This window comes from Taudactylus pleione, unplaced genomic scaffold (genome assembly GCF_031769625.1).
Source record: "Taudactylus pleione unplaced genomic scaffold, aTauple2 ptg000025l, whole genome shotgun sequence".
In the NCBI taxonomy this organism is placed as follows: Eukaryota; Metazoa; Chordata; class Amphibia; order Anura; family Myobatrachidae; genus Taudactylus; species Taudactylus pleione.
Window position 1 is genome coordinate 3201171 of NW_028284427.1, and position 25151 is coordinate 3226321.

General features: G+C 47.2%; 1 protein-coding gene across 4 annotated transcripts in view; it reads left to right on the forward strand.

Annotated features, from left to right (window-relative positions):
* Window positions 1-25151, forward strand: part of CTNNA1 (catenin alpha 1) — a 235030-nt gene that overhangs the window by 187248 nt on the left and 22631 nt on the right. For all 4 annotated transcript variants that reach the window (XM_088451270.1, XM_088451266.1, XM_088451286.1 and 1 more), the window contains one exon: window positions 9989-10094. In XM_088451270.1, the coding sequence (XP_088307396.1) occupies window positions 9989-10094 (106 nt within the window). The remainder of the gene's footprint in view (window positions 1-9988; window positions 10095-25151) is intronic.

The following is a 25151-nucleotide window of genomic DNA, read 5'->3' on the forward strand; positions in this document are numbered from 1 at the left end:
GAGCTGCGGAAGGTCTTGCCCACTATGCTCCAGGCTGGAGTTATAGTGCCTGTTCCATTCTCCCAGAGGGGCCAGGGTTTCTATTCAAATCTTTTTTTGGTGCAGAAACCCAATGGGTCGTATCGTCCGATTCTAAACCTCAAAGCTCTCAACAAGTCTTTGCGGGTGCCGAAGTTTCGGATGGAGACCCTACAGTCCATCATTCTGGCGCTGGAACCTGGGGTCTACATGGTGTCATTGGACATACAGGACGCTTACCTGCATGTCCCTATTCTTTTGCGCCATCAACAGTTCCTCAGGTTTGCAATCCGCAGCGACCACTTCCAGTTTCGGGCGTTACCTTTTGGCCTGGCGACAGCACCACGTGTATTTACCAAGGTGATGGCGGTCATGGCGGCTTCTCTGCGGCTGCAGGGAAGTCCGTATGTTGCCGTACTTGGACAACCTTTTATTAGTGGCAGGATCTCCCGAGCTCCTTCTACGCCACTTGGACCTGACCATTGCACTACTGCAACGGCACGGCTGGTTAATCAACTGGCAGAAGTCCACTCTAATCCCGTCTCGACGGATTCTGCACCTCGGAGCCTTATTGGACTCAGGACAGCAAAGGATCTTCGTGACGGGGGGAAAAGATCTCTGCTTTACAGTCGAGGGTGCGCAGTTGTCTGCACAGCCGCCGGGTGTCTCTACACTCGGCGATGAGGTTACTGGGCTCCATGGTGTCGGTGTTCGACATGGTGGAATATGCCCAGTTTCACTCCAGACCTCTGTAGCACCTGATCCTGTCCAAGTGGAACGGGCTTCCTAAGTCTCTGAAGTCCCAGACGATTGTGCTCACCACGGAGGTTCGCCTGTCCCTTTCCTGGTGGTTACAAACGACCCATCTCAGCAAGGGACGTCCGTTCTGGGTTCCAAATTGGGTCCTGTTGACAACGGACGCCAGTCTTTGGGGCTGGGGAGCAGTTTCGGGTCCACACTTATTCCAGGGCAGGTGGACCCCGACAGAAGCGGAGCTTCCAATCAATATCTTGGAACTCCGTGCGTTCTTCAATGCTCTCCGGCAGGCACATCGGGTTCTCCAGGGTTGTCCGGTACAGGTCCAGTAGGACAATGCTACCACCGTGGCCTACATAAACAGGCAAGGAGGAACCCGAAGTCGGGCGGCTCTCGTGGAGGTCTCTCGGATCCTGGTATGGGCGGAGCGCAATATTCCGGCCATATCAGCGGTCTTCATCCCGGGAGTGCTAAATTGGGAGGCGGACTTTCTAAGTCGCCAGGACGTTCATCCGGGGGAATGGTCCCTGCACCCGGACGTTTTTCAACTGCTGGTGGACAGATGGGGTCTTCCAGAGATCGACCTCATGGCGTCCCGGCACAACAACAAGTTGCCGGTGTACGGGTCTCGCACAAGAGACGAAGGGGCGTCTCTGGTGGATGCTCTGTCCGTCCGGTGGACGTTCCAGTTTGCATACCTGTTTCCTCAGATTTCCCTTCTTCCACGGGTAATCCGGAAATTCAAACAGGAAAGGGACACTCCTGTTGATAGCTCCCGCGTGGCCCAGACGGCACTGGTTCTCAGACCTTCAAGGTCTGTCCGTGGACAGTCCTCTGCGGTTGCCGCTACGACCGGACCTTCTGTCGCAGGGTCCCTGTCTTCACCCGGACCTGACTCGGCTGTCTTTGACGGCGTGGCTGTTGAGACAGCCATGCTGAGGTCCAGGGGGTTTTCCAGCTCTGTGGTGCGTACCATGTTACGAGCTCGGAAGCCGTCTTCCGCGAGGATATACCATCGCGTGTGGCATACGTTCTTCCAGTGGTGTCGACCGAGAGGTTATGCACCACGGGAATTTCGTCTGTCTCGGATACTCGCCTTCCTACAAGCGGGACTAGATCATGGGCTTCGCCTTGCTTCTTTGAAGGTACAGGTTTCGGCCCTGTCTGTCTGGTTTCACCGTAGGATTGCTACAATTCCGGATGTGCGCACCTTTATGCAAGGTGTTCTCTGCATTCAGCCGCCCTTTGTTCCACCTGTGGCGCCTTGGGATTTGGCTGTGGTCCTGAGGGCTCTCCAGGGACCGCCGTTTGAACCACTGGGCTCAGTGGATCTTAAATGGCTAACAGTTAAGACTGTTTTCCTTCTGGCCATTGCTTCGGCCAGACGTGTTTCTGATTTAGGGGCTCTCTCTTGTAGACCCCCTTTCTTGATTTTTCATGGGAACAGGGCAGTGCTCCGCACTCGACCTGAATTTCTTCCCAAAGTTGTTTCCCAGTTTCATGTTAACGAGGAAATAGTTGTTCCGGCCTTTAACTCACCTGGTCTTTCAGTGGGTGAGGCCACTTTGGATGTTGTGCGGGCCTTAAGGACTTATGTTGACCGCACTTCTTCCTTTAGGAAGTCGGACGCCTTGTTTGTCCTCTATGGCTTCTGTAAAAAGGGTTGGCCTGCTTCAAAGCAAACTTTGGCAGCCTGGATCCGTATGGCTATTTCTGAAGCTTATCTTCATGAAGGCCTGCCGGTTCCTCCTTCTGTGAAGGCTCATTCCACTAGGTCTGTGGGTCCTTCATGGGCAGCTCGACGTGGTGCCTCTGCAGTCCAGATCTGCAAGGCTGCTACGTGGTCCTCTGTCCATACCTTCGTGAGGTATTACAGGTTTGACACCTTCGCCTCTCAGGATGCTTCCTTCGGGCGGCGGATTCTCCTTTCATCACAGGAGCGTCCCCACCCTTAAAGGATACTGCTTTGGGACATCCCCAAGGTATCCTGTGGATACGCTATGGACCCTGAAGTAGAAAATATGAGATATGGTAAGAACTTACTTGTTATCTCTATTTCTACGAAGTCCATAGGGTTCCACAGGACTCCCGCCCTGTCGCACCTGTGCTGTAGATGGGCTTTGCTCTGGTCACCGGTTTTTCCGTCTCCCTCTGGGGAGAATGTGATTCTTGTATGTGTCCAGATCTTTTTTCTCTCTTCCTTCTCCTCCTCCGGCCTATGGCTTGGTAACTAACTGAGGTGCCTTGGCTAGGGGCGGGGTATAGGAGGGGGACCCTAGTGCATCCTGGGAGGCTGAAAGCTTAACTCTATGGTGCCCGATGACTGACGTCACACCTATACCCCAAGGTATCCTGTGGAACCCTATGGACTTCGTAGAAATAGAGATAACAAAGGTAAGTTCTTACCATATCTCATATTTTTTATGACTCAAAAATATAATATAAACAAAAATATTTAATTCCGCCATGCAACATCTGCAAGTGTGTGCATGCAAAATGCTACCTTACACTGTCACTGTAATGTAGCATTTGCATGCCCGATATGCCTGCAGTCGCTCACAGAATATAGGCATCCTGCATATCATTTTAATCAGCAGCAGCTGCTTGTGTGTCATATTTGCATTGCGTTGTGCGAATAAGATGCATTTGAAGGGAAAGTTGCTCGAAAAGACTCCCAGTGCTACCAAGTTACATGGTGTTCACACGTTGTGTAACGCAATTTGTAGCGCATGGAAGATAGATGTATGTGGACACATCTGTAGTTTCCTATGCCGATCGCTCACAATGTTCTTGGCTGTGGTAAACATTCTTTCCAAGTACACACTGGAGGGTGGGCAGCTTAAGTAAAGCAAAGCTAGTTTGTAAAAGGGGCTTTAACTTGCCGTATTTTCCTCCCAGTATTCAAAGGGAATATGCGACATGCTAATTTCTACATTATCATTAAAGTAATCCTCCACCATTCTAATGATGCTTACTGTATCAGATTGAGTCACGGTAGATGTCTGTACCTTTCAGCAATTTTTTTAAGCCTGACCAGATGTCATAGTTGTGTTTCACTCTGGTGCACTGAGTTGACTCATCCTCATCACCAGTGGGTTTTTTGGAAAAGGCCAGTTTTTACCTGGCAGCAGCATTTGCAGGAGAGACTAAAGCAGGAGATATCGTCATGTCATATGCCACTTGAGTTGACAACTTGCTCGTAAAGAGCTCTTTGCATCTCCTAAGATCTGTTTCAGTTGGAAAGAAAGACATTACATACGATTTAAACCTGGGATCAAGCATGGTTGACAAAATCTAGTGAACCATGTGCAAGATGTTGCAGGTCATTGTGAAGCGAATAAAGTACTTGAAGCGTTTCCCATAAGTATGTTGGACTTTTTGGATCGTTTCATCTCCTTCAGTTTCTCTAGCTGCTTTTCCAGTAGTTTAGCAGTATCACCTGACAGTGTCTGAACTCACTTCATTTATTACTATTTCAAATGGTTTCAGTATCCTTCATAAAACAGAGTGTGTTCTTCACTGTCCTGGACTAAGATACATTCTCCCTATGTGCTGGCATTTTGTGTAGGTTTAGATTGCTTGTTGCTGTTCCTCCAGATGCTGAAGCATATAAAGGATGAAATTCCACCTTGTTACTACCTCTTGCTTCAGTTGGTGGAATGGCAAATAGATATTTAACGAGCCACAGACAGCATGACCTGCACGCACCTGTCATTTTTTTTTTTTAATTCTTATTGTTTGTGCAAAACATGGTACGTGTTCGAACCTAAGCAGTTATAGTGCTTGTATAATACTTGCATTATCGGAAATGACCAAGTCTTTGCAGGGTAAGCCATTTTGATATCACCTCCCTGAGTTTTTCCAACAAGTTGACACCGGCATGCCTCTTAGTAAAACTGGTGATACAGAGAGAAGCCTGCCTGCGAATGAGCTGGCATTGTGGCATTGTGTGTTAGATACTGCTGCTGCTGAAGGCGATATACCCACCCAATGTGCTGTCACAGTCATGTAATCTTTAGATTGACCAGTACTGCTTGTCCACATATCTGTATTTAAGTGGATACACAATACAATGACATTTTCTAGGCTAATAATAAGGTTTTTTAACTTCCTGGTGCAGGTGAGGCATTGCTGTTCTGGTAAAAATTGAATTTGGTAGCGGGCACACAGAACCTCAAATGATTGTCTAAAACAGATACATTGATGGCTTATATTAAATGCAGATGTAATGCTAGCATAGACATCATGGCTTCAGTGATCTGCTGTGCAACTGCATGGCTGTTTTCATACTTGCTTCCTCTTGAAAATGATTGTTTCACAATCAATTTTTGTTGATTGTGATGTATAATTATCCTAACGTACAAGGATTCTTCTAGGTAATCCTGGATAGGGGAGGTCAGTTTAGCCTTTGCAAGTTGGATGTAGGAGGACTACCTCTGATTATTAATGAGAAAATTGATGATGGTGGTGGTGGAAATTGCATGTGCTGTGATCTATACATGCTACTGGTAGCTGATGCTGGACTGCTTGCTATTATTTTACAGGATTTTTGAGAGTTTGCTAAATAATTTGCATGAACTTGCTGCAAATAATGTAACGGGGAGTAGGTGCCTATATGGTTAACGTCCCTACCTCTACTTACTTTGGTCTCACAATGCCTGGCTTGACAAATCTTGTCAGGATTTGGGTAAAAAACAAACAAAAAAAAACAGAGGTGGATTTTCTGGTCTTATGCCCAGTCATGATAATGTTCTCCTCCTTATCACTGGCAAGAACTGCTGCCACTGGTGGCTGTATTACTTTGACGACATCTTCCTCCTGAATATATCATTTTTTCTGGTCTAACGCATTCATCATCCCTATCCTCATTCGCAGCAGATACATTAATATCCCCCTCATCCTGCTGCACTTCCACAGTAGCATCAAGATTACTTTTACTGTTACTCATCCTCACATTTGCAAAGGGTGCAGAAATGGTGGATGGAGGCTTATCTACAATTAGTTTCAGAAATGTGAGACTGACATAGCACTTGTGGACCCCCTTAGACTCTCCTCGGGAATCTGTGAAGTTTGTTAACACAGTTTGTCTTAGAGTTATTTTTGTGCCCTGATTTGCCTGTTTTAAAGGTGACACCCCTAGATTCAGAGCGAGAAGGTGTTCAATGCGAGGTTACAGAATATGCCTGACTGTGTTTGGCCCCGGTTTCCGCAATAGGCATTCAAGGGCATGAAATGGCAGTAGCAGTACCACCACTTGCAAAGGAAGGCCATGGTCTTAGCCTTTCCTTGCCACTGCGTGTGGTCTATGGCATGTTGTCAATTTTAAAATTTTCGGTAGTAACTTTTCCCTTTATTGTTAGATCTGATGAATTCTTTAACATTGTGAAATATTGTTTAGATTTCAGGTGCCCTTCTTTTCCCTTGACCATCTTTAATAGATGTTCAAGTACTATGACTGGCAGCAGCCGCAGCATTAGAACTGGGGTTGCTGTCCCTGCTCTTCTATCGACTGATCTGTGATTGATTTCTTTTTTTTCATTCCATTGAGCCAATTTTTTTTTTTTTACACTTGAGAATTGTTTTGAGGTGCAGATAATGGGGAGGATACCACTGCACACACCGAAGCTTACACGCACTGCAATTTTTATACTGCAGTGATAATTTCCTAGAGAGAAAAAAAGGTGCAGGTACATTTTAACAAACACACATACACTGATAATGATGCCTGTAAGAGTCACTCTTTCCAGGCACCTATTCTAGCTAGTACTACTACTACTATTAATGTATTAATTATAAAACTATTTGCACTCCTACCTAACCTCCTCCTAATGGTGTGCTAATGGTGTTTTTTTTTTCCCCACAACTACAGCCCACAGTCCCCCTGCTGTCCTGTGTGAAATGTCTCCCGATCACGAGGGCGGGACTTTTATATGAAATTCAAAACACGCGAGAAGCGATGCCGGGAAGTTAACATTTTGCCTTGTTTTGGGATTCGACCTTGGCAAGAAGACTTGAGCCCGGGACTTGAAATCACTCTGATCCCCTAAGTTCGGGTGTGTTCGGTTTCGGGGAAACCGAACCACTCATCTCTAATATTAGAAAGGGATTACGATGACGGCAATATGTATAATGGATCTTCCCACTGTGCTCTGGAATCCTCAGATTCTGCATGATGTTTTTCTAGTATTTCTATAAAAACTAGATTAAGTCCTATAACCAGTATATTAGAATATATATATATATATATATATATATATATATATACAGGTTGAGTCTCCCATATCCAAATATTCCGAAATACGGAATATTACGGAATAATTTTGGCATGACTGAGATAATAAAACCTTTGATTTTTGATGGTTCAATATACACAAACTTTGTGTACGAATTATTAAAAATATGGTATACAATTACCTTCAGGCTGTGTGTATAGGGTGTAAATGAAACATAAATTTATTTCATGTATGTACACAAACTTTGCTTGAGCCACAAAATTATTGAAAATATTGTATAAAATGAGCTGCAGGCTGTGTGTATATAACACATATATGCATTGTGTGTGTATATTGGGGTCCCATTCCCAAGATATTTCATTATGATATGCAATTATTCCAAAATACGGAACATTCCGTTATCCAAAATACCCCTGGTCCCAAGCATTTTGGATATGGGAGACTCAACCTGTATGTGTATATATATGTGTGTGTGTGTATATATATATATATATATATATATTTTTTTTTTTTTTTTGACTAAAATGGAAATATTTATATTTGATTCCTAAATACAAAGTAACTATTGAATTAGTTGCATTAAATATTCTCTTCGCGGGGGGCGTGGCCTGGAGTAGCTTGGTGTAGGCAGCATTTTACCAGCTCTCCCGCATATATCCTTGCCAGCCAATTATTCTGGCTTTATGGACGCTACCAGAGTCTGTTAATTCCTCCTGCCTCCTTTGGTGCACCGTGCTAGACTCCACTCTTGGCGATTTTCATTGTATCTCCCCAGAGTTGAAGTTGGCCTGTCCATCCTGTATGCGGTCCGGTGCCTCTGTCCCTGTTCTTGGTCTCTGCTGCTGCTGATCGGGCTTATACTTACCTGCTGGTCTCTCCCTGGTTTCCTGCCACTACTTTGGTGCTTCGGGACCTCCGCTGTCGGTTCTCTGCAAGCTCTGCCTCGTGCTGCCTGTTTGAGCTGTGCTGGAAGTGGTCGCTGCCATTTTGGACTTTTCCCTGATCTGCTGTTGCGACTCTGTAGTCTCCTCTGGAACACTGCTCCTGGAAAGACTGTTACCCTTCTAGCGGGCCTCTGGTTGCTGGCTGGGATATCATCCTTCTGTTGCCCATCGTGGGATTCTCCTCCTGGCCTCGGTATGTGTAAGGGTTGGCGGCCATCTTTCATCTGATACACCTGGAGGTGAAGTTTACGAAGTGCTGGTAATATCAGCCATTTTGAGCTCTCCTGTCCGGGTACGTCTCTTGTTGTCGAGCTCTGGTGGTGTGCTAGCCTCCGCCACCTTGCCACTGAATGTTCACTTCTGCAGCACACATCCTGTTTTTCCTGCTATACTGGAATTCCTGCTGTGTGACATTTCTTCCTAAATATGGCTCTCTGTGCAACAAATCCTTCAGGCTGTCAGGGCCTCTACTCAAAGGCTTCTTACACAGCTTGAAAATATACAGGCGGACACCCTTCCTTCATGTGTTACCCCTGAGAGATGCTGTGATGGGGATGAGCAAGCTACACAACCAATGTCTGAAGTTGCAGCCATCACAGCTTATACGACTGACTTCATCCTAAATGTATTCCTTCCAATGGATGAGATTAAATCTGCGTCTAATTGCTATCCCATTTCTGGGTGTTCCGACGTTGCTGTTGTACCCCTGATGATTTGTCCTTTATCCCTATTGTGTGTGCCGAGATACCAGGGTTTACCACCCCAATATGCCTCTTCTGTTCCCCTTCATATGTACCGGGTTAGGACTGTCACTTCAAACTCCCCTTTTCAAGGGATAGAGATGTGGCCGGACTAATACTACAATTTTGAAGCATGTTATTATGTTTAGTTGTTGGAAATTCTGTATATCCTGGTGTTGTATGCTTAATTCAACTTCTCTCCTGGTTCTATTTAAGATCTGTATTGCCACTTCTCCGATGGAATGTACTAAACAATTTAAAATGTTGCGGGAGGGCTGGGGCTAGTCTGGCGTAGTTTAGGGCCATTAGTATATTGTCCCTGTCATTTATCCTTTATTTCAGTTCAAAGGTGGGGGTTTAGGTATATTAGGGACTGTCGGGAGCCTCCCGAAAATCGGGTGCCGCTCCCGACACCCCGCAAGACTAGGCAAGTCCCCCGGAAAGCCCCGCTAACCCCCGCGCCAGCTGCAAAATTGGGCGGTGCGGGGGTGTGATGACACGATTCGCGCTGAATCGCGTCATCGTAGCCCCGCCCCCTGCCTTATAATGCCAGTAATATTGGCATTATAAAGCGGGGGGCGGGGCCACTATGACACGATCACGTCGGCACGCCCCCGCTCCGCCTATTTGACCCGCCCCCATCCTCCCTGCTGGACGGACCTGCCAGCCCCCTCCCGGATTTCCCTGCCGAAATGTCGGCAAATATGATCCAAGTATGCCTGGGTTGGGGTTAGGTTATACAGGGTGGGAGGTTGTGAGGTGATTTGTTTTGGGTTAGGGGAGGGTTATGGGGAGGTTTATTTTATGGGTTTATTTTACTATTTATTTTCTGTGTGGTTGCGAGATTTGGGCAGATGTGGTAATTCGACATTGTGCAGTCATGCAATTGATATGCGCAGAAGCAGCGGGATAAAAAGTAGATCATTTTTTGTTTTGATATTTTTTTTATTCTGTGTACTTACATCCGATTATATGGGCCCCGAATGGCGCCTTCGGGGCTCTTATTAACTTCTGTTTACAGTATATGATGTTGACTACTCTATATCCTGCTTTTTTTTTTTTGTATATATGTCAGTCGTTTATGTACAATATGCTATGTCATTATATATTGAATGCCATATATTTTTTCTTATGTCTGCCACATTATATTTGGTGTATTGTGTTATTTTAGTATAATGCATGTTATCTTAAAAACAATAAATACTGAATTTAAAAAAATATTATCTTCGGAGCACATGTTTAGTATGAGATATGTTACATAATCTGCCAATTGATCTAGAATTTAATTTCTTAACAGAGGAAAAGGACCACTTAAAAATACATCAGATGTTATAAGTGCAGCTAAGAAAATTGCAGAAGCTGGATCCCGTATGGATAAATTGGGACGTACCATAGCTGACTATGTAAGTCATTTATTATTAATACACTAGCCATATTTTTTTCTTTCATTTACATTTTCTACAACTATTAAGATCTACATTCTTATTATTTTTATTTACACACAAAATTTGACAGCGGCTAAGAACCTGTTTGCCCATATAGTCTGCCGATTTTTTTAACCTTTTGGTATACTGAACCATATCTGTTCTTTGTAAGGATATTCTTATGCCTGTCCCAAGCTTGTTTAAATTGCTCTGTCTTAGTCTCCCATCAGATGTGGTAGAGGCTATTTCACTTATCTACTACCTTTTCTGTGAAGTCGTTTTTCCTCAAATTTCCTTTGAACCTACTTCCCACCAGTTTCAGTGCATGTCCTCTTGTTCCACTACTTCTCTTCAATTAAAGAATGTTTCCCTCCTGTACCTTGCCCTTTATGTATTTGAATGTTTTAATAATGTCCCCCCTTTCCCTTCTCTGATCCAAACTATACATATTAAGATCTTTTAGTCTTTCCTGGTAAGGTTTGTGATGTAGGTCATTCACCATTTTAGTTGCCCTTCTTTGTGCAGTCTCTAATGAATTTATATTCTGGAGATATGGCCTCTAGAACTGAACACAGTATTCTAGATGAGGCCGTACCAATGCCCTATACAGTGACATTATTACTACCTGCTACTGATTCCTCTCCCTATGCAACCAAGAATCTGACTTGCCTTTGACATTGCTTACCTGCCTTCAAGTCATCTGAACTCCTACATCCCTTTCCTCCTCTGTAGTATCCATTATAGTACCCTTGATACTATATTTAGCCTTTTGGTTTTTGAACCCCAGTGCATGAGTTGCATTTTTTAACATTAAACTGTAGTTGCCATGTTCTTGCCCATTCCTCTGGAATACCTAGATCCTCAATAATTGGTTTTACCCCTCCTGGTGTGTCTACCCTGTTGCATACCCTTGTGTCATCTGCAAAGAGACATAATTTCCCTTCAAAACCATTTGCAATGTCCCCAACAAATATATTAAAAATCAGTGGACCATGTACAGATCCCTGGGGTACTTCAGTGGTAAGCTTTCCCTCTTTAGACTGCACTTCATTTACTACAATTCTCTGTTTCCTATACTGCAACTAATTTCTTATCCTTTCAACTATCTTTGAATCCAATCCCACGCTTTCGAGGTTATTTAGCAGGCTGCGATGTGGGACCATATTAAATAAAGTCTAGGTAAGTTACATCTACGGCCCACCCCTTGATCTATTACTTTAGTCACCTATACACATAAAGAAAGAGAAATGTGGTAAGTGGGTATTTATATAATAACATTAAGTTAATATTGATATCCTGATATCCTGGGCTGCTTCCACCGATAGACCTAACACCCCATGAAGATAACCAGGTTTAGCTCCGGTCATTATTGAAAGCACGGTCTGCCCAGCTGTTACAGCCCGCTGGTTTAGTGCAGATAAATCACTGAATTGCACAACACTACTTGCAGCTGTGAGAACCACTCTGGAGATCAACTACCGGTGCTGCTCCTCATAGGGTTCCAAAGCTCTGATTGCAATCCAGTTACTCATCATCGGTAAGCTGAGACTAGCGCTTACCGATGTACCTTTCTAACGGCCCCTAGATGCAGGGATTCAAGCTTGTAACTGTGGTGAGTTGTTTTAGACACGTATTGTCTACTTCAAGCTGCAGTTTGACTTTTATCAAAGCTGTTCTACTAATACATTGAATAATACCTGTGGAAGGACTGACTATGATTTCCTATCTAGGATTTTTCATACTATCTTAAATCGGGAGGTAGTCAATATCACGGCGGACGAGATGCCGACCGTCGATGTACCGATGCCGGCATCCCGCCGCTGGGCAAAATGCAGATGCCGTAATCTCTCTTACGATCTAGATACCGCCGTTGGAATCCCGACAGCCAGCATCCCGATCATAAGAGACCGGACCCAGGTAAGTGTTAGCAGAGGGGGGGGTTGGGTTAGGTTTAGGCACCAACTGGGGGGGAGGTTAGGGTTAGGCACCCCCCCAGTAGGTATAGGAAGGGGGGAGTTAGGTTTAGATACCCCCGGGACAACTTAGGCACCACGCAGGAGTTTTAGGGTTAGGTACCACCAAGGGAGGGTTAGTGGGGGGACAGGGGAGGGTTAGGATGCTTACCACCCGTCGTCGGGATCTCCTCCTGTCGGGCTTCCACAGTCGGGATCTGATCAGCCGCCGGTATTGCAATCCCATTCCCTTAAATTGGTATATACCTGTAGGTGAGAGCAGCTGCTCCATTTTTGAAAGATCCATTTATATTTTAATTCATTACTACATTAATGTTTGATTTGACCTAGTTTTAGTTATGTATGTCATTTTAAAATGTATTGAAGTAAGAAAAGCCTAGTTGTGTTACACATATCTTCTGAACACTCAGCGCATTTCTCTTTCTTTGTTTATAGCAAGTGTTTTTTAGACCGGCTGGCATCTGATCATACCTGATTTTGCAGTGGGTGGGACTATTAAATTTCACTTTCTAGCGCCGGGATTTGGGATTCAATCCATATTTTTGTTTTGTGGCTTTAGTCACCACGTAGTAGAAAAAGTCAATAGGATTTGTTTGGCATGATCTACCCCAGTAAGTCTGCTATTTGGGATCCTGCAAGTTGCTGGATTTGAGATATTCAACAACTATTTTTTTTAATATGTTTCTATTATTTTCCCTACTACTGATATAAGACTAACTGGTCGGTAGTTACTTGCCTTTTCCTTGATTGCACTTTTGTGTAGTGGGACTACATCCGCTCTTTTCCAGTCCCCTGGAGTTATTGTAGCTAATGAGTGACTGATTAATTCTGTGACGCTACCATCACCCCTTTAAGCTCTTTTAGTATCCTTGATGTATGCCATCTGGCCCCATTGATTCATTAACTCTCAGTTTTGAGAGTTCTGTTAGAACCGTCTGCTCTGTAAATGTACTTATATCTACCTCATTATTATGAATGTCCTTGCAACTTAACTGTGGCCCCTTCCCATTCTCCTTCTGTAGGGAATACTGAGCAAAAATTATTTAGATCTGCTATTGCCATGTCTCCCTCGACCAGAGTCTCTTTCTGGGCGGGATACACTAACATAGTGCAATCCGATTGGATCCCTCATACCAGCTCGATACGGTAGAAGCCCATAGGCTTCTAAAGGGTAACGCCAGCAAAAGCTGGCGTTACCCTCCACATTGGAGCCAGGCCAATAGTGCATATGGAAAATGCGGTAAAATCCCAGAAACTGCGTTTTTATCACATTTTCCATATAGTGCAGCTCGCTGTCTGTCTTAAGTCTTATTTTCTTCTTCAGGGGAGACAACGGGTGGGATTTGGAGGACCGTACACCAAATGCGAAACTTTTCAATCCCAGGCTGCTCCGGTCCTTTCCCCTATACCCCACCCACAGCAACACAGTTTCGTTGGTTTCCGGCAGGAGCTGGATCACTGTTTTAACAGTGGGGCTGCTATTAAGCAGCCCAAGCTTTTTTTTCTGATTTTATATTATTTTCATTCAATTTACTGCTAAGTAGCAGCACAAGACAGTCCTTTGGACGTCTGCACTGCTGCTCCAACACAGAGCTCATCTAGGTACTCCCGTCGGGTCTCTGAGGGGGACCTAGCTAGCAAGGCTTTCCGGACCCCAGACTGCAGCCGGGACTCAAGTGAACAGGTAAGGCGGATCCCCGTGTCTAATGCGCAGTCTTACCTCTAGTCTTGGGAGACAGACCGGAGGCGCTGATGTGGACACCGGTTTACGCGGGACTCCACTAGACCACCAGGGTAATACAAACACTGGCGCAGGGCACAATTTAAGGACAGGGGACCTGGTGGTTAACGTCAGAATAGGGGAGAAGGTGCTCTCCCTGCAGCCCCTACCCCAGCCCAGGGTGCCATTCCACTTCGGTCTTTCTGCTCCCTGAGCTGCTCCTTCCTCACCCTCCGCCCCCTCTGAGATTCACGGCAGCCATTTTCTGCAATCAGATCTCCGGGAACGCTGGGTCCAGTCTCTTTGTATACCTCTCCCAAGGGACAGGTTTATACAGTGCTATATCCTAATAGCCACTGCAGTCTGTGTAGTTGATTTTAGTGCCCACTGCAGTTATATTGTATATTCTGGATTTGTATGTGACTTGTGCTAGAATTGCTGTATGTTTTATTTTTTTCCTATTACTGTCAGCTCATACTATATTCTACTATAACCCTGGCATATAGGGGGTTCATTGTACCTCACATCTCCCTATATTTGTGAAGGCTATAACATACTATATGTTGCTGTTGCGCACTACACTGTGCCATATTGCACATATATCTGACAGATCAGATTGTGTGTTACAATATTCTTGCAGCTATGTCTGGCAGAGGCAAGAATAACAAACCACCTGCTGCTCCCACTCTGGTGTCTTGTAAGTTCTGCTCAGCAGGCTTTGCTTCAGAGGACCTCATTCAGGATGGTCTTTTCTGCATCTTGTTATACACGCCCATCAGCCCCGTTGTCCTCTCCTTAGGACCCACCCTGCACTACTTTTTCACAGGTGCCAGCAAAAAATTGCGGTCCACCTGTGGTAGCTTCCCCTATGGGTAGGCATACTTTCTCTTTCAGGGTCCATAGGGCTCCACAAGGAGACATTGGGGTGTAGGTGGGACCTGGAGCACCGGACACCAACAGCAAAGCTTTTCAATCCCAGGATGGTCTGGTCCTTCCCCCTATACACCGCCCAGAGCCTGAGTGCAGTTCAGTTTTGTTGGTGTCTGTCAGGAGCTAGGATCACCATTATAACAGATGGCTGCATTAACCAGCCCAAGCTTTAATTTTATGATTTCATTTGCTTTCTATTCTTTTTTTTTTTTTTTTTTTAACTAAAGGCGAGCAGCACCAGACTGTCCTTTGGACGTCTGTGCTGCCGCCCCATCACCCCTCCACAGCGCCGTGACCCCAAGCCTGTGCTAGGTACTCCCAGCGGGACTCCGAGGGGGACTATCTAGCAGGCTCCCCAGACTGCAGCCTGGAATCCCTCGTTCGCGGGGACCCGCGGTTTAGTGCAGTCTTGCCTCCAGTCTCCGGAGACAGGCCGGAGGGGCTCATGTGGACACTGGCTTGTCCACTACTCCACTAGACCACCGGGGCAAAATTATACTGGCGCAGAGGCACATTATTATGGCCAGGGGACCCGGTGGTTAATGTCAGCCAGAGGAAAAGGCACTCTCCCTGCAGCGCCTTTCCACTGCAGTCTTGGTGATTCCTGAGCTGCTCCTCCCTCACCTTCTCCCCCTTAGAGACTCACCGCAGCCATTTTCTGCAAACAGGCCTTGGTATACGCTGGCCCCAGTCTCCCTGTATACCTCTCCCACGGGCCAGGTTATACAACGCTATATCCTACCATCCACTGCGGTATGTAAAGTTGATCATAGTGCCCATTGCAGACGTGTAATGTTTTTCTGCGTTGTATGTCACTTGTGCTAGCGCTAATCTCTATTTTCTATACTGTCAGTTTATAACTGTCCTTTATTCGGGATGAAGTTAATAGACCGGCGGACGCAATGCCGCCAATCTAAAACCCGACATGACCTGCTCGACAAGGGATTTAAGATAGGCGTTGAAATGCCGACGCCTATCTTAATCCCGACGCCGGGAGACCGGCCCCCGCCATCCATATCATCCTCTGCCGGCTAATTATAACACTTACCCTGGGGATGGGGGGGTTAGGTTTAGGGACCCCTGGTTAGGCACCCCCCCCCCCCCGGCGAAGGTTAGGGTTGGGCTAGGGGAAGGGGTTTAGGCACTAGGGGGGGAGGTTAGGGTTAGGCGCCCCCTGGGAGGGTTGGGTTTAGGGTGCTGGGAGGGGGGGTTAGGTTTAGGCACTCCTGGGGGACGGTTAGGGTTAGGCACCCCTAAGGGAGGGTTAGGAGGGAGTATAGAGGGGAGGGTTAGGGTACTTACCAACGCCCGTCAGGATCTCGATCTGTCGCACTGTAAATGTCGGGATTTGAACCGGCGGCTGTTGAGCCACCAGTATTTCAATCCCATTCCCTTTATTCAACTATACCCTGACATAGGGGGTTCATTGTACCTCACTTTTTCAGTACAAGTGTGAGGACTATCATATACTATATAGCGCGGTTGCACACTACATTGTGCCATATATAGCGCTGTTTAACACTACATTGTGCCATATTACACATACCGCAGGGTGTTCACTGCACTGTATCATACTGTGTATTCTATTATTCTTGTGGCTATGTCTGGCAGAGGAGAGAATAACAAGCAGCCTGAGGCTGCTGCCCCTACTCTGTGGTCATGTAAGTCCTGTTCAGCAGGCTTAGTGCTAGAGGACCTCATTCAGGATGGTGTTTGTATTAATTGCCACACAGCCACAGGCGCCTCAGCCCCAGTGTCTCTCCCTCAGGACCCACCCTGGGTGGCTTTTTCACAGATGCTGGCAAAACTTACGGACCACATAGCAGTCCCCGTAGTGGCTCCCCCTGTGGGATGCCAACAGCAGGTACTCCCTGCAAATCCTGTGCCTCCCCCATGGATAGACGTACTGTCTACTTCAGTTTGGCTAATACCTGGTTTTTCAGCAAATGCTGCAAAAGGAAAAGCCTAGTAAACACGCTCTGTATCTTCCCAGTCCACTCAGTTATCTGACTTGGATATATCATCTGGGGAAGCAGAAGTCGCAGACCTTTCTCACTCTGACTCTGTCTCAGAATAAGAGCCACCCTCTAAACTAAATATATACCTGCTCTTGTGAGAGCTATAAAATCTATTTTACAAATAGAAGAGGATGCTCCTAAGAAAAATAAATGCAGTTTTTAAACGACAAAAGGTTGTTTTGCCAGAATTCTCTCAATTGGATCAGCTATCTGATCGCATGAGTGAAGCATGGAATATGCCTGGTAAAAGGTTTCAAATTCCAAAATGGTTCCGTTCCTTTTACCCTCTTCCAGCTGCTGATTGCACTAAATGGGAAGTTCCCCAAGCAGTGGATTCGCATGTAACAAGTCTGGTTAAAAATGCCACATTACCCATTCATACTGCAACCTCCTTGAAGGAGACTACAGATGTGTAGAAGCTTGTCATAAAACCATTTACTGTCTTAGAGGAGCTGTTACTTGTCCTGCTAGGGCTACGGCCTGGGTGGCGAAAGCCATTGAGAGTTGGGCAGAGGCCCTAGAAGAGACATTTCCCCCTGATGCTTCAAGGGAACAACTATCCTTCATATCTCACATTAGGGATGCAGCCTCCTACTTAGGTAAAGCAGCTATGGATACAGCTCTCCTGCTCTCCAGGACATCCGCCACTGCGGTAGTGGCCTGCCGTATTGTTTGGCTCTGTTCCTGGAAAACAGATTCATACTCAAAGTGGGCTCTGGAGTCTCTACCTTATTCGGGAGACATCCTATTTGGTCCAGAATTAGTAAAAAATTGTGACTATTTTGGCGGCTTCTAAGACTGCATTCGTGCCCTCTACATAGAATACAAAACCTAGGACCTCATCCTTTCGGTCCTATCGTCCTCAAGGCAAGGCCAAAGGTCAGTTCTTTCCATGGCAGCAGACATCAGCCAAGGCTTCCAAGCCTAGGGCCAAACAATGCTGGGCTACTAGACAAGCGAGCAGCCTGACGGGGCCCAGGGTGGGAGGCCGACTTCTTCAATTCGCCCAGGTTTGGCATCAAACCATGTAGATGCATGGGTAAGAGCAGTGGTCTCCCACGGATACGCCCTCTCCTTCCTGAGGCAACCCACCCCCCCCCCCCCCCAACTGTTCTTTTGCACAGATCCTCCATCGGACTCGACAAAGGCCCTGCTGCTCCAAAAAGCCATTAATTCCTTACTAAATTCAGGGGTTATTATTTGGGTCCTCTCATCACAACGGGGGTAGGGTTATTATTATACCCTTTTCCTAGTTCAGAATCTCAATGGGTCTCATCGGCCTATCCTCATCCTCAAATCTCTGAACAAGTTTATCAGGTTGCCCAGGTTTATATTGGAAACCCTCCGTTCTATTATCCTAGCTATGGAACCTGGAGATTTTACGGTATCCCTAGACATTCAGGACTCTTATCTACATGTACCTATAGCGCCTTCTCATCAACAATATCTGCGGTTTTCTACACTGCAGCAACCGTACCAATTTCATGCTCTGCCATTTCGCCTCTCAACGGCCCCTCGGGTCTTTACCTGAGATCATGGCAGTAATGGCGGCCTCTTTTCGACGTCAAGGGATCAGACTGCCCCCATACCTGGATGATCTCTTGCTGTTGGCCAGCTCCCTAGAGACTCTTCACTGCCATCTGCAGGTAACCATTGCCTTTCTACAATTGCACGGTTGGCTGATCAACTGGAAAAAGTCTTCCCCGACACCCTCTCAAAGGATGGTGCATTTGGGAGCCCTACTGGACTCTTGGGTTCAGAAAATCTTCCTAACAGCGGACAAGATTTCAGCACTGCAGCACAGACTACACAGACTGCTCCACAATCGCTGAGTGTCGATTCACTCTGCAATGCAGGCCTTGGGATCAACGGTGTCCCCCTTGACATGGTGGAATTCACCCAGTTTCACTCCAGGCCACTTTAACACCTGATCCTCTCCAGGTGGAACGGGTTACTCCATCTGCTCAGATCCCAGACGATGAGCCTCCCCCCAGAGGTTCGCCTGTCATTAACCTGGTGGCTACAGACTTCCCTTTTGAACAAGAGTCGTCCCTTTTGGACCCAGGACTGGGCTCTCCTCAACACGGATACAAGTCTCCAAGGGTGGGGTGCTGTAAACGTCCAGCACTCCATCAAGAGCCGATGGTCCCCAATCGAGGCAGTGCTGCCAGTCAATATCCTGGAAATTCGAGCCATCTACAGAGCTCTCACTCTGGCTCAGAATATTCTGAACAACAGGCCAGTAAAAGTACAGTCCGACGACGCCATGGCTGTGGCCTACCTCAATCACCAAAGTGGCACTCAAACTCAGTCAGCAATAACAGAAGTGTCCTGCATTCTCACATGGACCGAACGCAATCTCCCAGCCATCATCCCAGCGATTCTCAATTGGGAAGCGGACTTCCTTAGCTGTCACGATGTGCATGCAGGAGAACAGTCTCTACATCCAGAAGTCTTTCAGCTTCTGGTGGACAAATGGGGTCTTCCAGAAGTGGATCTCATGGCCTCAAGACACAACAACAAACTTCCAGTTTATGGAGCCAGAACGAAGGATCCCGACGCGGCCTTCATAGAAGCATTGTAGGTAAAATGGAACTTCCATTTGGCATATCTCTGCCCTTGAATATCCCTGCTTCCTCAATTTCTTCGGAAGTTCAGCCAGGATGGTGGCACAGTCCTGTTGATAGCTCCAGCTTGACCCAGGCGTAATGGCTCTCCATAGATGTTCCTCTTCAACTTCCTCTACGAGAGTAGACCTGTGTCTCAGGATCCATGTCCACAGGCTTACACGCAGACTGACCTTCCTGTGCCGACTACAGTCTCTGCTCATTCTACTCGCTCTGTGGGTCCCTCGTGGGCAGCCCGGCTTGGCGCCTCAGCTGAACAGCTATGCAAGGCGGCCACGTGGTCTTCTGATCACATCTGTCTTAGGTTTTATGCCTTTGATTCATTTGCCTCTCAGGATACTTCCTTCGGGCGTAGGGTTCTTCTATCAGTTCAGGAGCGTTCCTGCCTTTGAACAACTGCTTTGGGACATCCCCAGTGTCTCCCTGTGGAGCCCTATGGACCCTGAAGAAGAAAAGGAGTATGGTAAAACTTACCTTTGTTAACTCTTTCTTCAAATTCCATAGGGTCCACAGGGCACCCGCCCTGACGCACCTGGCTTCTATGGGCTTCTCCTCTTGGTCACTTGTTTCATTCTCTGTGTGAGAGTGTGATTCCTCAGTTTACCAGTCTTCCTTCTCTCCTGTCCTGATCCTGCCTTGGGCATGTTAACAAAACTGAAGTGCCCTTAGGCTGTGGGTGGGGTATAGGGGAAGGACCGGAGCATCCTTTGATTGAAAAGCTTTGCTGTTCGTTTCCGGTCCTCCAGGTCCCACCTACACCCCAATGTCTCCCTGTGGACCCTATGGACATCGAACAAAGAGAGTTAACGAAGGTAAGTTTTACCATAACTCTCCTTTTCAACCTCAGTGCAGAGTCTGGCGGATACCTCTACAGCCTTTCAACAAATGTTGCAAAAGGAGAGACCCTTATCTAGTAAACCTACTAAGCATGCTGTGTTATTTTCCCAGTCCACCCAGCTATCAGATTCTGAATTATCATCTGGGAGGCAGAAGACGCAGACCTATCTCACTCTGACTCCCCTCAGGAGACGATGAACCCTCCTCTTAATTGAATATACCTGCACTTGTGAGAACTGTAAAATCTATTCTTCAAATATAAGAGACAGAACCTGCTCCTAAGGCAAAAGAGCCAGTATTTAAGCGACAAAGGGTAGATTTACCAGAGTGTCCTCACTCTGAACAGCTGATCATATGAGTGAGGCATGGAATATGCCCAGTAAAAGATTTCAGCTGCCTAAACGTTTAAGTTCCTTTTACCGTCTTCCAGCTACTGATAACACTAAATGGGAAGTTTCCCAAAGCAGTGGATTCCCATGTGAAGCATCTGGTCTAGAATGCTACCTTACCTATCCATACTGCAACCTCCTTGAAGGAGACACTATGGATAAGGATGGATGCTTCTCTAAAATCTATATACTCTTTGCCATTGAGAGTTGGGCAGAGGCCCTAGAAGATACATTTCCCTTTGATGCTTTGAGGGAACAGCTGTCCTACATATCTCACATTAGAGATGCAGCCTCCTATTTGGGTGAAGCAGCTATGGATACGGCACTCCTAGCTTCCAAGGCATCTGCACTTCTGTAGTAACCGGCCGTATTGTTTGGCTCCGCTCATGGAAGGCAGATTCGGACTCTAAAAAGGCAATGGAGTCTCTGCCTTATTCTGGGGATATCCTGTTTGGCCCACAATTAGACAAAATTGAGACTACTTGGGCATCTTCCAAGACGGCGTTACTGCCCTCTGCATATAATGCGAAGCTTTGCATGTAATCCTTTCAGTCCTTTTGTCCTCAAAGAAATGCTAAAGGTCAGTCCTTTCCAAGGCATCCGGCATCAATTAAGGCCTCCAAGCCAAGGACCAAATAGACCTGGGCTACTAGACGTCCACCTACCACATCTGAGGACAAGCCTTCAGCCTGACAGGGCAAAGCACTGCTGCTCCAAAAGGCCATTCAGTCCTTACTGCTCTCAGGAGTAAAAATTCCGATCCCATCCTCACAGCGAGGGAAAGGCTATTCTGCCCTTTTCTTGGTTCAGAAGCCCAAGGTAACTCATCGGCCTATCCTCAACCTCAAGTCTCTGAACAAGTTTATCAGTGTGCCCAGGTTACCATACGCAGTCAGTATGTAAACAGGGCAAAACACGTTTTAAGTAATATCAGTGAAAGGAAAAAATCAAATGGAGGAATAAGAAGAGTTATGGTAAAACTTACCCTTGTTAACTCTTTCTTAAGTCCACCTCTGTATATGAGACACTCACTGACCACGTTTCTTTGCTCTGTGAAAGTGGTTTAGTCAGGAAGTGTTGGGATCTCCCTGTATACCTCTCCCCCAGGGGCCAGGTATATAACACTCTCTATCCTATCAATCAACTATGTTATTGTTTTGAGTAGTTGATTCAGAGCCCATTTGCAACTAAATGTTGTATCTGTATTATATGTGACTTTGTGCTAGCACTGCTGTGTTCTATTGTCAATTATTTCTATCACTGTTGTTTTCTCTTCCATCAAGGCTGGGGGACACTGGACCATGGGATTGTCGGTTGGGCTGGAGCGGGCACTTAATGACTCTGTAACTTTAACTCCTAGCTCTTCCCCCCTGCAATCCCATCATGCCAGTCTTCGTTAAGAGCCTGAGGTGACGGGCACCATTTTTATGGGCTGCTACACAGCCCTTCTGTAGTGTAGTTATTTCTGTTTGTTTTGTAATTATTTTTTCTTTACTTTCTAGTTAAGAGCTGTGCGCACAGCGTGAGTGCGAGCGGCTGCGGGAACTTAGAAAGCTCAACATTATTCAGCTGGGGGAAGGGGGGTGGGGGCGGGCATCGTGTTGGTGGGACCCCCCATAGAGCACTCCGGTCTCTCTGAGAGACCGCCCGGACCCGGGGACAGTGTGCACTCACACCCTTTTAGAGGGCGGCTCCATTGCGGTAGCGCGCACCTCACAGGCAGCTCGTTAGGAGTTTCACAAGTGCTTTTCCCAGACAGGGGAGTATCACTTGTGTGCGCAGACAGTAGCGGTGGGCTTGTTTTGGCAGCGGCTCCCCTCACAAGGATGCAGGAGGAGCGCGCATGCCACACACTGCCCGGCTCAGCCGGGGCTTGTTCTGAGTTTTCCCCTAACAAATGGAAGTACTCGGTCGACGGGACAGTGGAGATTGGAGGGGGTGGAGCTTCCAGCACTGCTCTCCCCCTCCTGCAGAGGTACAGTCAGCTGAGACCGCATGGATCAACAGGGCTGTCTCTCCCTCAGCTGAGACTGCTACATTCACCTGCTATTCAACTCTTCTCCCAGACAGCTGCTGTGTCCTGGAAGGCTAAGTACACTTTTTGCTATGTTAGCTGCCTGTGTAATATTGTTTTCATGTTGCACTGTCAGAGGTTACTGTATTAGACTGATCGCTTCTCTTCTTTTAGCTAAGATCACGGATAATATCTATTAACAGTTTATTATCTGATAGGTCCTCTATCTCAGTAGTCGCCACTACCGTTGGACAGTAACTGATGAATTCAGGGTACATCTCCAAAGGACTCTGGGCCTAATTCAGACCCGCTCGCGAGTGCTGAGCGCTCGCAAGCGGGTCGATGTTAGCCCAGTGCGCATGGGCAAGCCGTCGCTATGGGTCTCGCTACAAAGGGGGCGTGCTGTCGATGGTGAGTGACAGCACGCCCCCTTTGGTGGGCGTGCCGGGGACTTGGCTGGCCAGACGGAGGCGTTCCCATTCCCAAGTGATGTCAGTGGGAGTGCTTTTGGCTCTGATAGAGCCAAAAGCACTCCAGGGCTTGCGGCAACGAGACCCTACCACAAGGGTCTCGTCGCAAGCCCGACGGACGTGATGGTTTTGACCATCGCGACCATCTTCCTGGCTGCTTGCTATAGCTGTGGGTGGTCAACCACAGCTATGCGAGCGGCCAGGAGGCCGCTCTAAAATCCAGAGGGACGGCCCTGATTCAGAGCGAGCACTCTGTCAGAGCGTCTGGCTCTGAATCAGGGCCTCTATCCACTGCCCTGACAAAGATGGTTGCCATTGTTGCCTCACCGCACTATGGTTGTGGGTTCGAGTCTCGTTGCAGCCCTAACTGTGTGGAGTTTGTATGTATGTTGGCTGCCGTCTACTCCCGGAAGGGGGGGGTTACGTGCAGTTGGCTTTGGGAGCCTTGTGGGTCTAGGACCTAGTGACGCATAGGCATCTGGATGCGTCCAGAAGTGTGGGACCTGGTGTTCCCTCATTTAGGACCCGGGTTTGTTCCCTATTGGATTAAGCTCCTACTCTAGATATGTCCCTCTCTGGCTTCAGGCTTTTCAGCGTGCAGCCCCCTCCCCTGCAGTGCGAGGCACAGGCGTGTTCTACCCTAGACACCATTAGCAATTTTACGACAGACAGACCGTGCACAGACTTGAGCTGGTTTGGCTTGATGGGCCTATTTGGCGCTACCCTTCGCAGACGCATTCAGACTGGTTTTTGTTTTTTACACTATCAAGCTGCTTCTTCCCCAGCAGGCATTCAAAGGAACACAATGTCTTAAGAATTTCCGTGCTGAGCCCCAAACAAACATAGGGCATACAGAGTATCTCTCTTTCTACCCAGTTCGCTGGAACATGGTAAGTTGGATGCTGGGGTTCAGCAACTATTTTGGTGCCTTCTTCAGTCACCTGGGACCCTGGCATCTTGAACCGAGGTTCCATCTGGTACCTTGACTGTCCAGCACCACGGCACCTCTTCGCCGGCCGGTTACTCCAATTCAACGGCCGGTACGGAAACAGGGCTTTACCTCCTTCCTTGTTTGCAGGCCGATAGGTTAATTCCGGACGGTCTGGTCTTTTCGTGCCTTGCGCACCAAGGGGTGAGTTGTTCAGTTCGTAGGAACTCTCTCCTATCCGGGATCCACAGCATGGAGGCCAACACCACCGCTACAGGTCTAGAACGTGCATCTTCAGATTTCGTTGGAGATGGGTCATCTTACTTTCTCAATGGGTAATTGACTCAGTTTCATGGGTATTCGGGGACCGACCATTCGGTGGAGCCTTGGCTCCGTGGATTTGCCCAAAACTACAGTAGTAGCTGACGCGCCTAGTGCGCACAGAAGTTAGCACAATTTTCTGGTCGCAGTCGGTCAAACAACGAAGAGACGATGGCATAAGACATCTTAAAGGTGCACGGCACCTAGGTCATGGTTTTCCAGGGCAGAAGCCTTTGTTACGTCACTCTCACTGATGGACGTGTCCTCTTCGTATGGGGGTAGGGGGAGTAAGGTGCGCTCTTCCTGCTAGTACTGGTGATGACTTGTGTGTGTTTGTGAGTGGTGTTAATTAGAATATTTCTTCTGGTGGTGGTGATGTTTTGGGAGTGAGGAGGGTGTGATTGGGTATGGAGTGTAGTTTGGAGTAATGTGAAAAGGGGAATGGAATAGGATCAAAATGAGGCCAGCGAGACACTGTAATTTTGGGCAAAATCTTTTATTGAGTAGTCACAATGCTGCTCTGTTAAGATCCCGGGCAGGTGGGTGGGGTTCAGTGATGAGACTGGGGAGGTAGGTGGACCCTTTTAGGGGGCTCCTTGCCGTGCGGTTCAGTGACCTTGCACGTCACCCCTGCTGGACTTATGGTCGACAGTCTAGAAAGTCTCGGGGGGTGGGGGGATTTGCAGAGTGGGTTGGAACACCTGTGCGGCGTCCCGCGTGTTGGTGTGAGTCTTGGCAGTACTTACCTACCGGTAGGTTTTTTGTTGTGGTGATGTAGGTCGACGTTGCGGCCGTTGCAGATTGGTTGG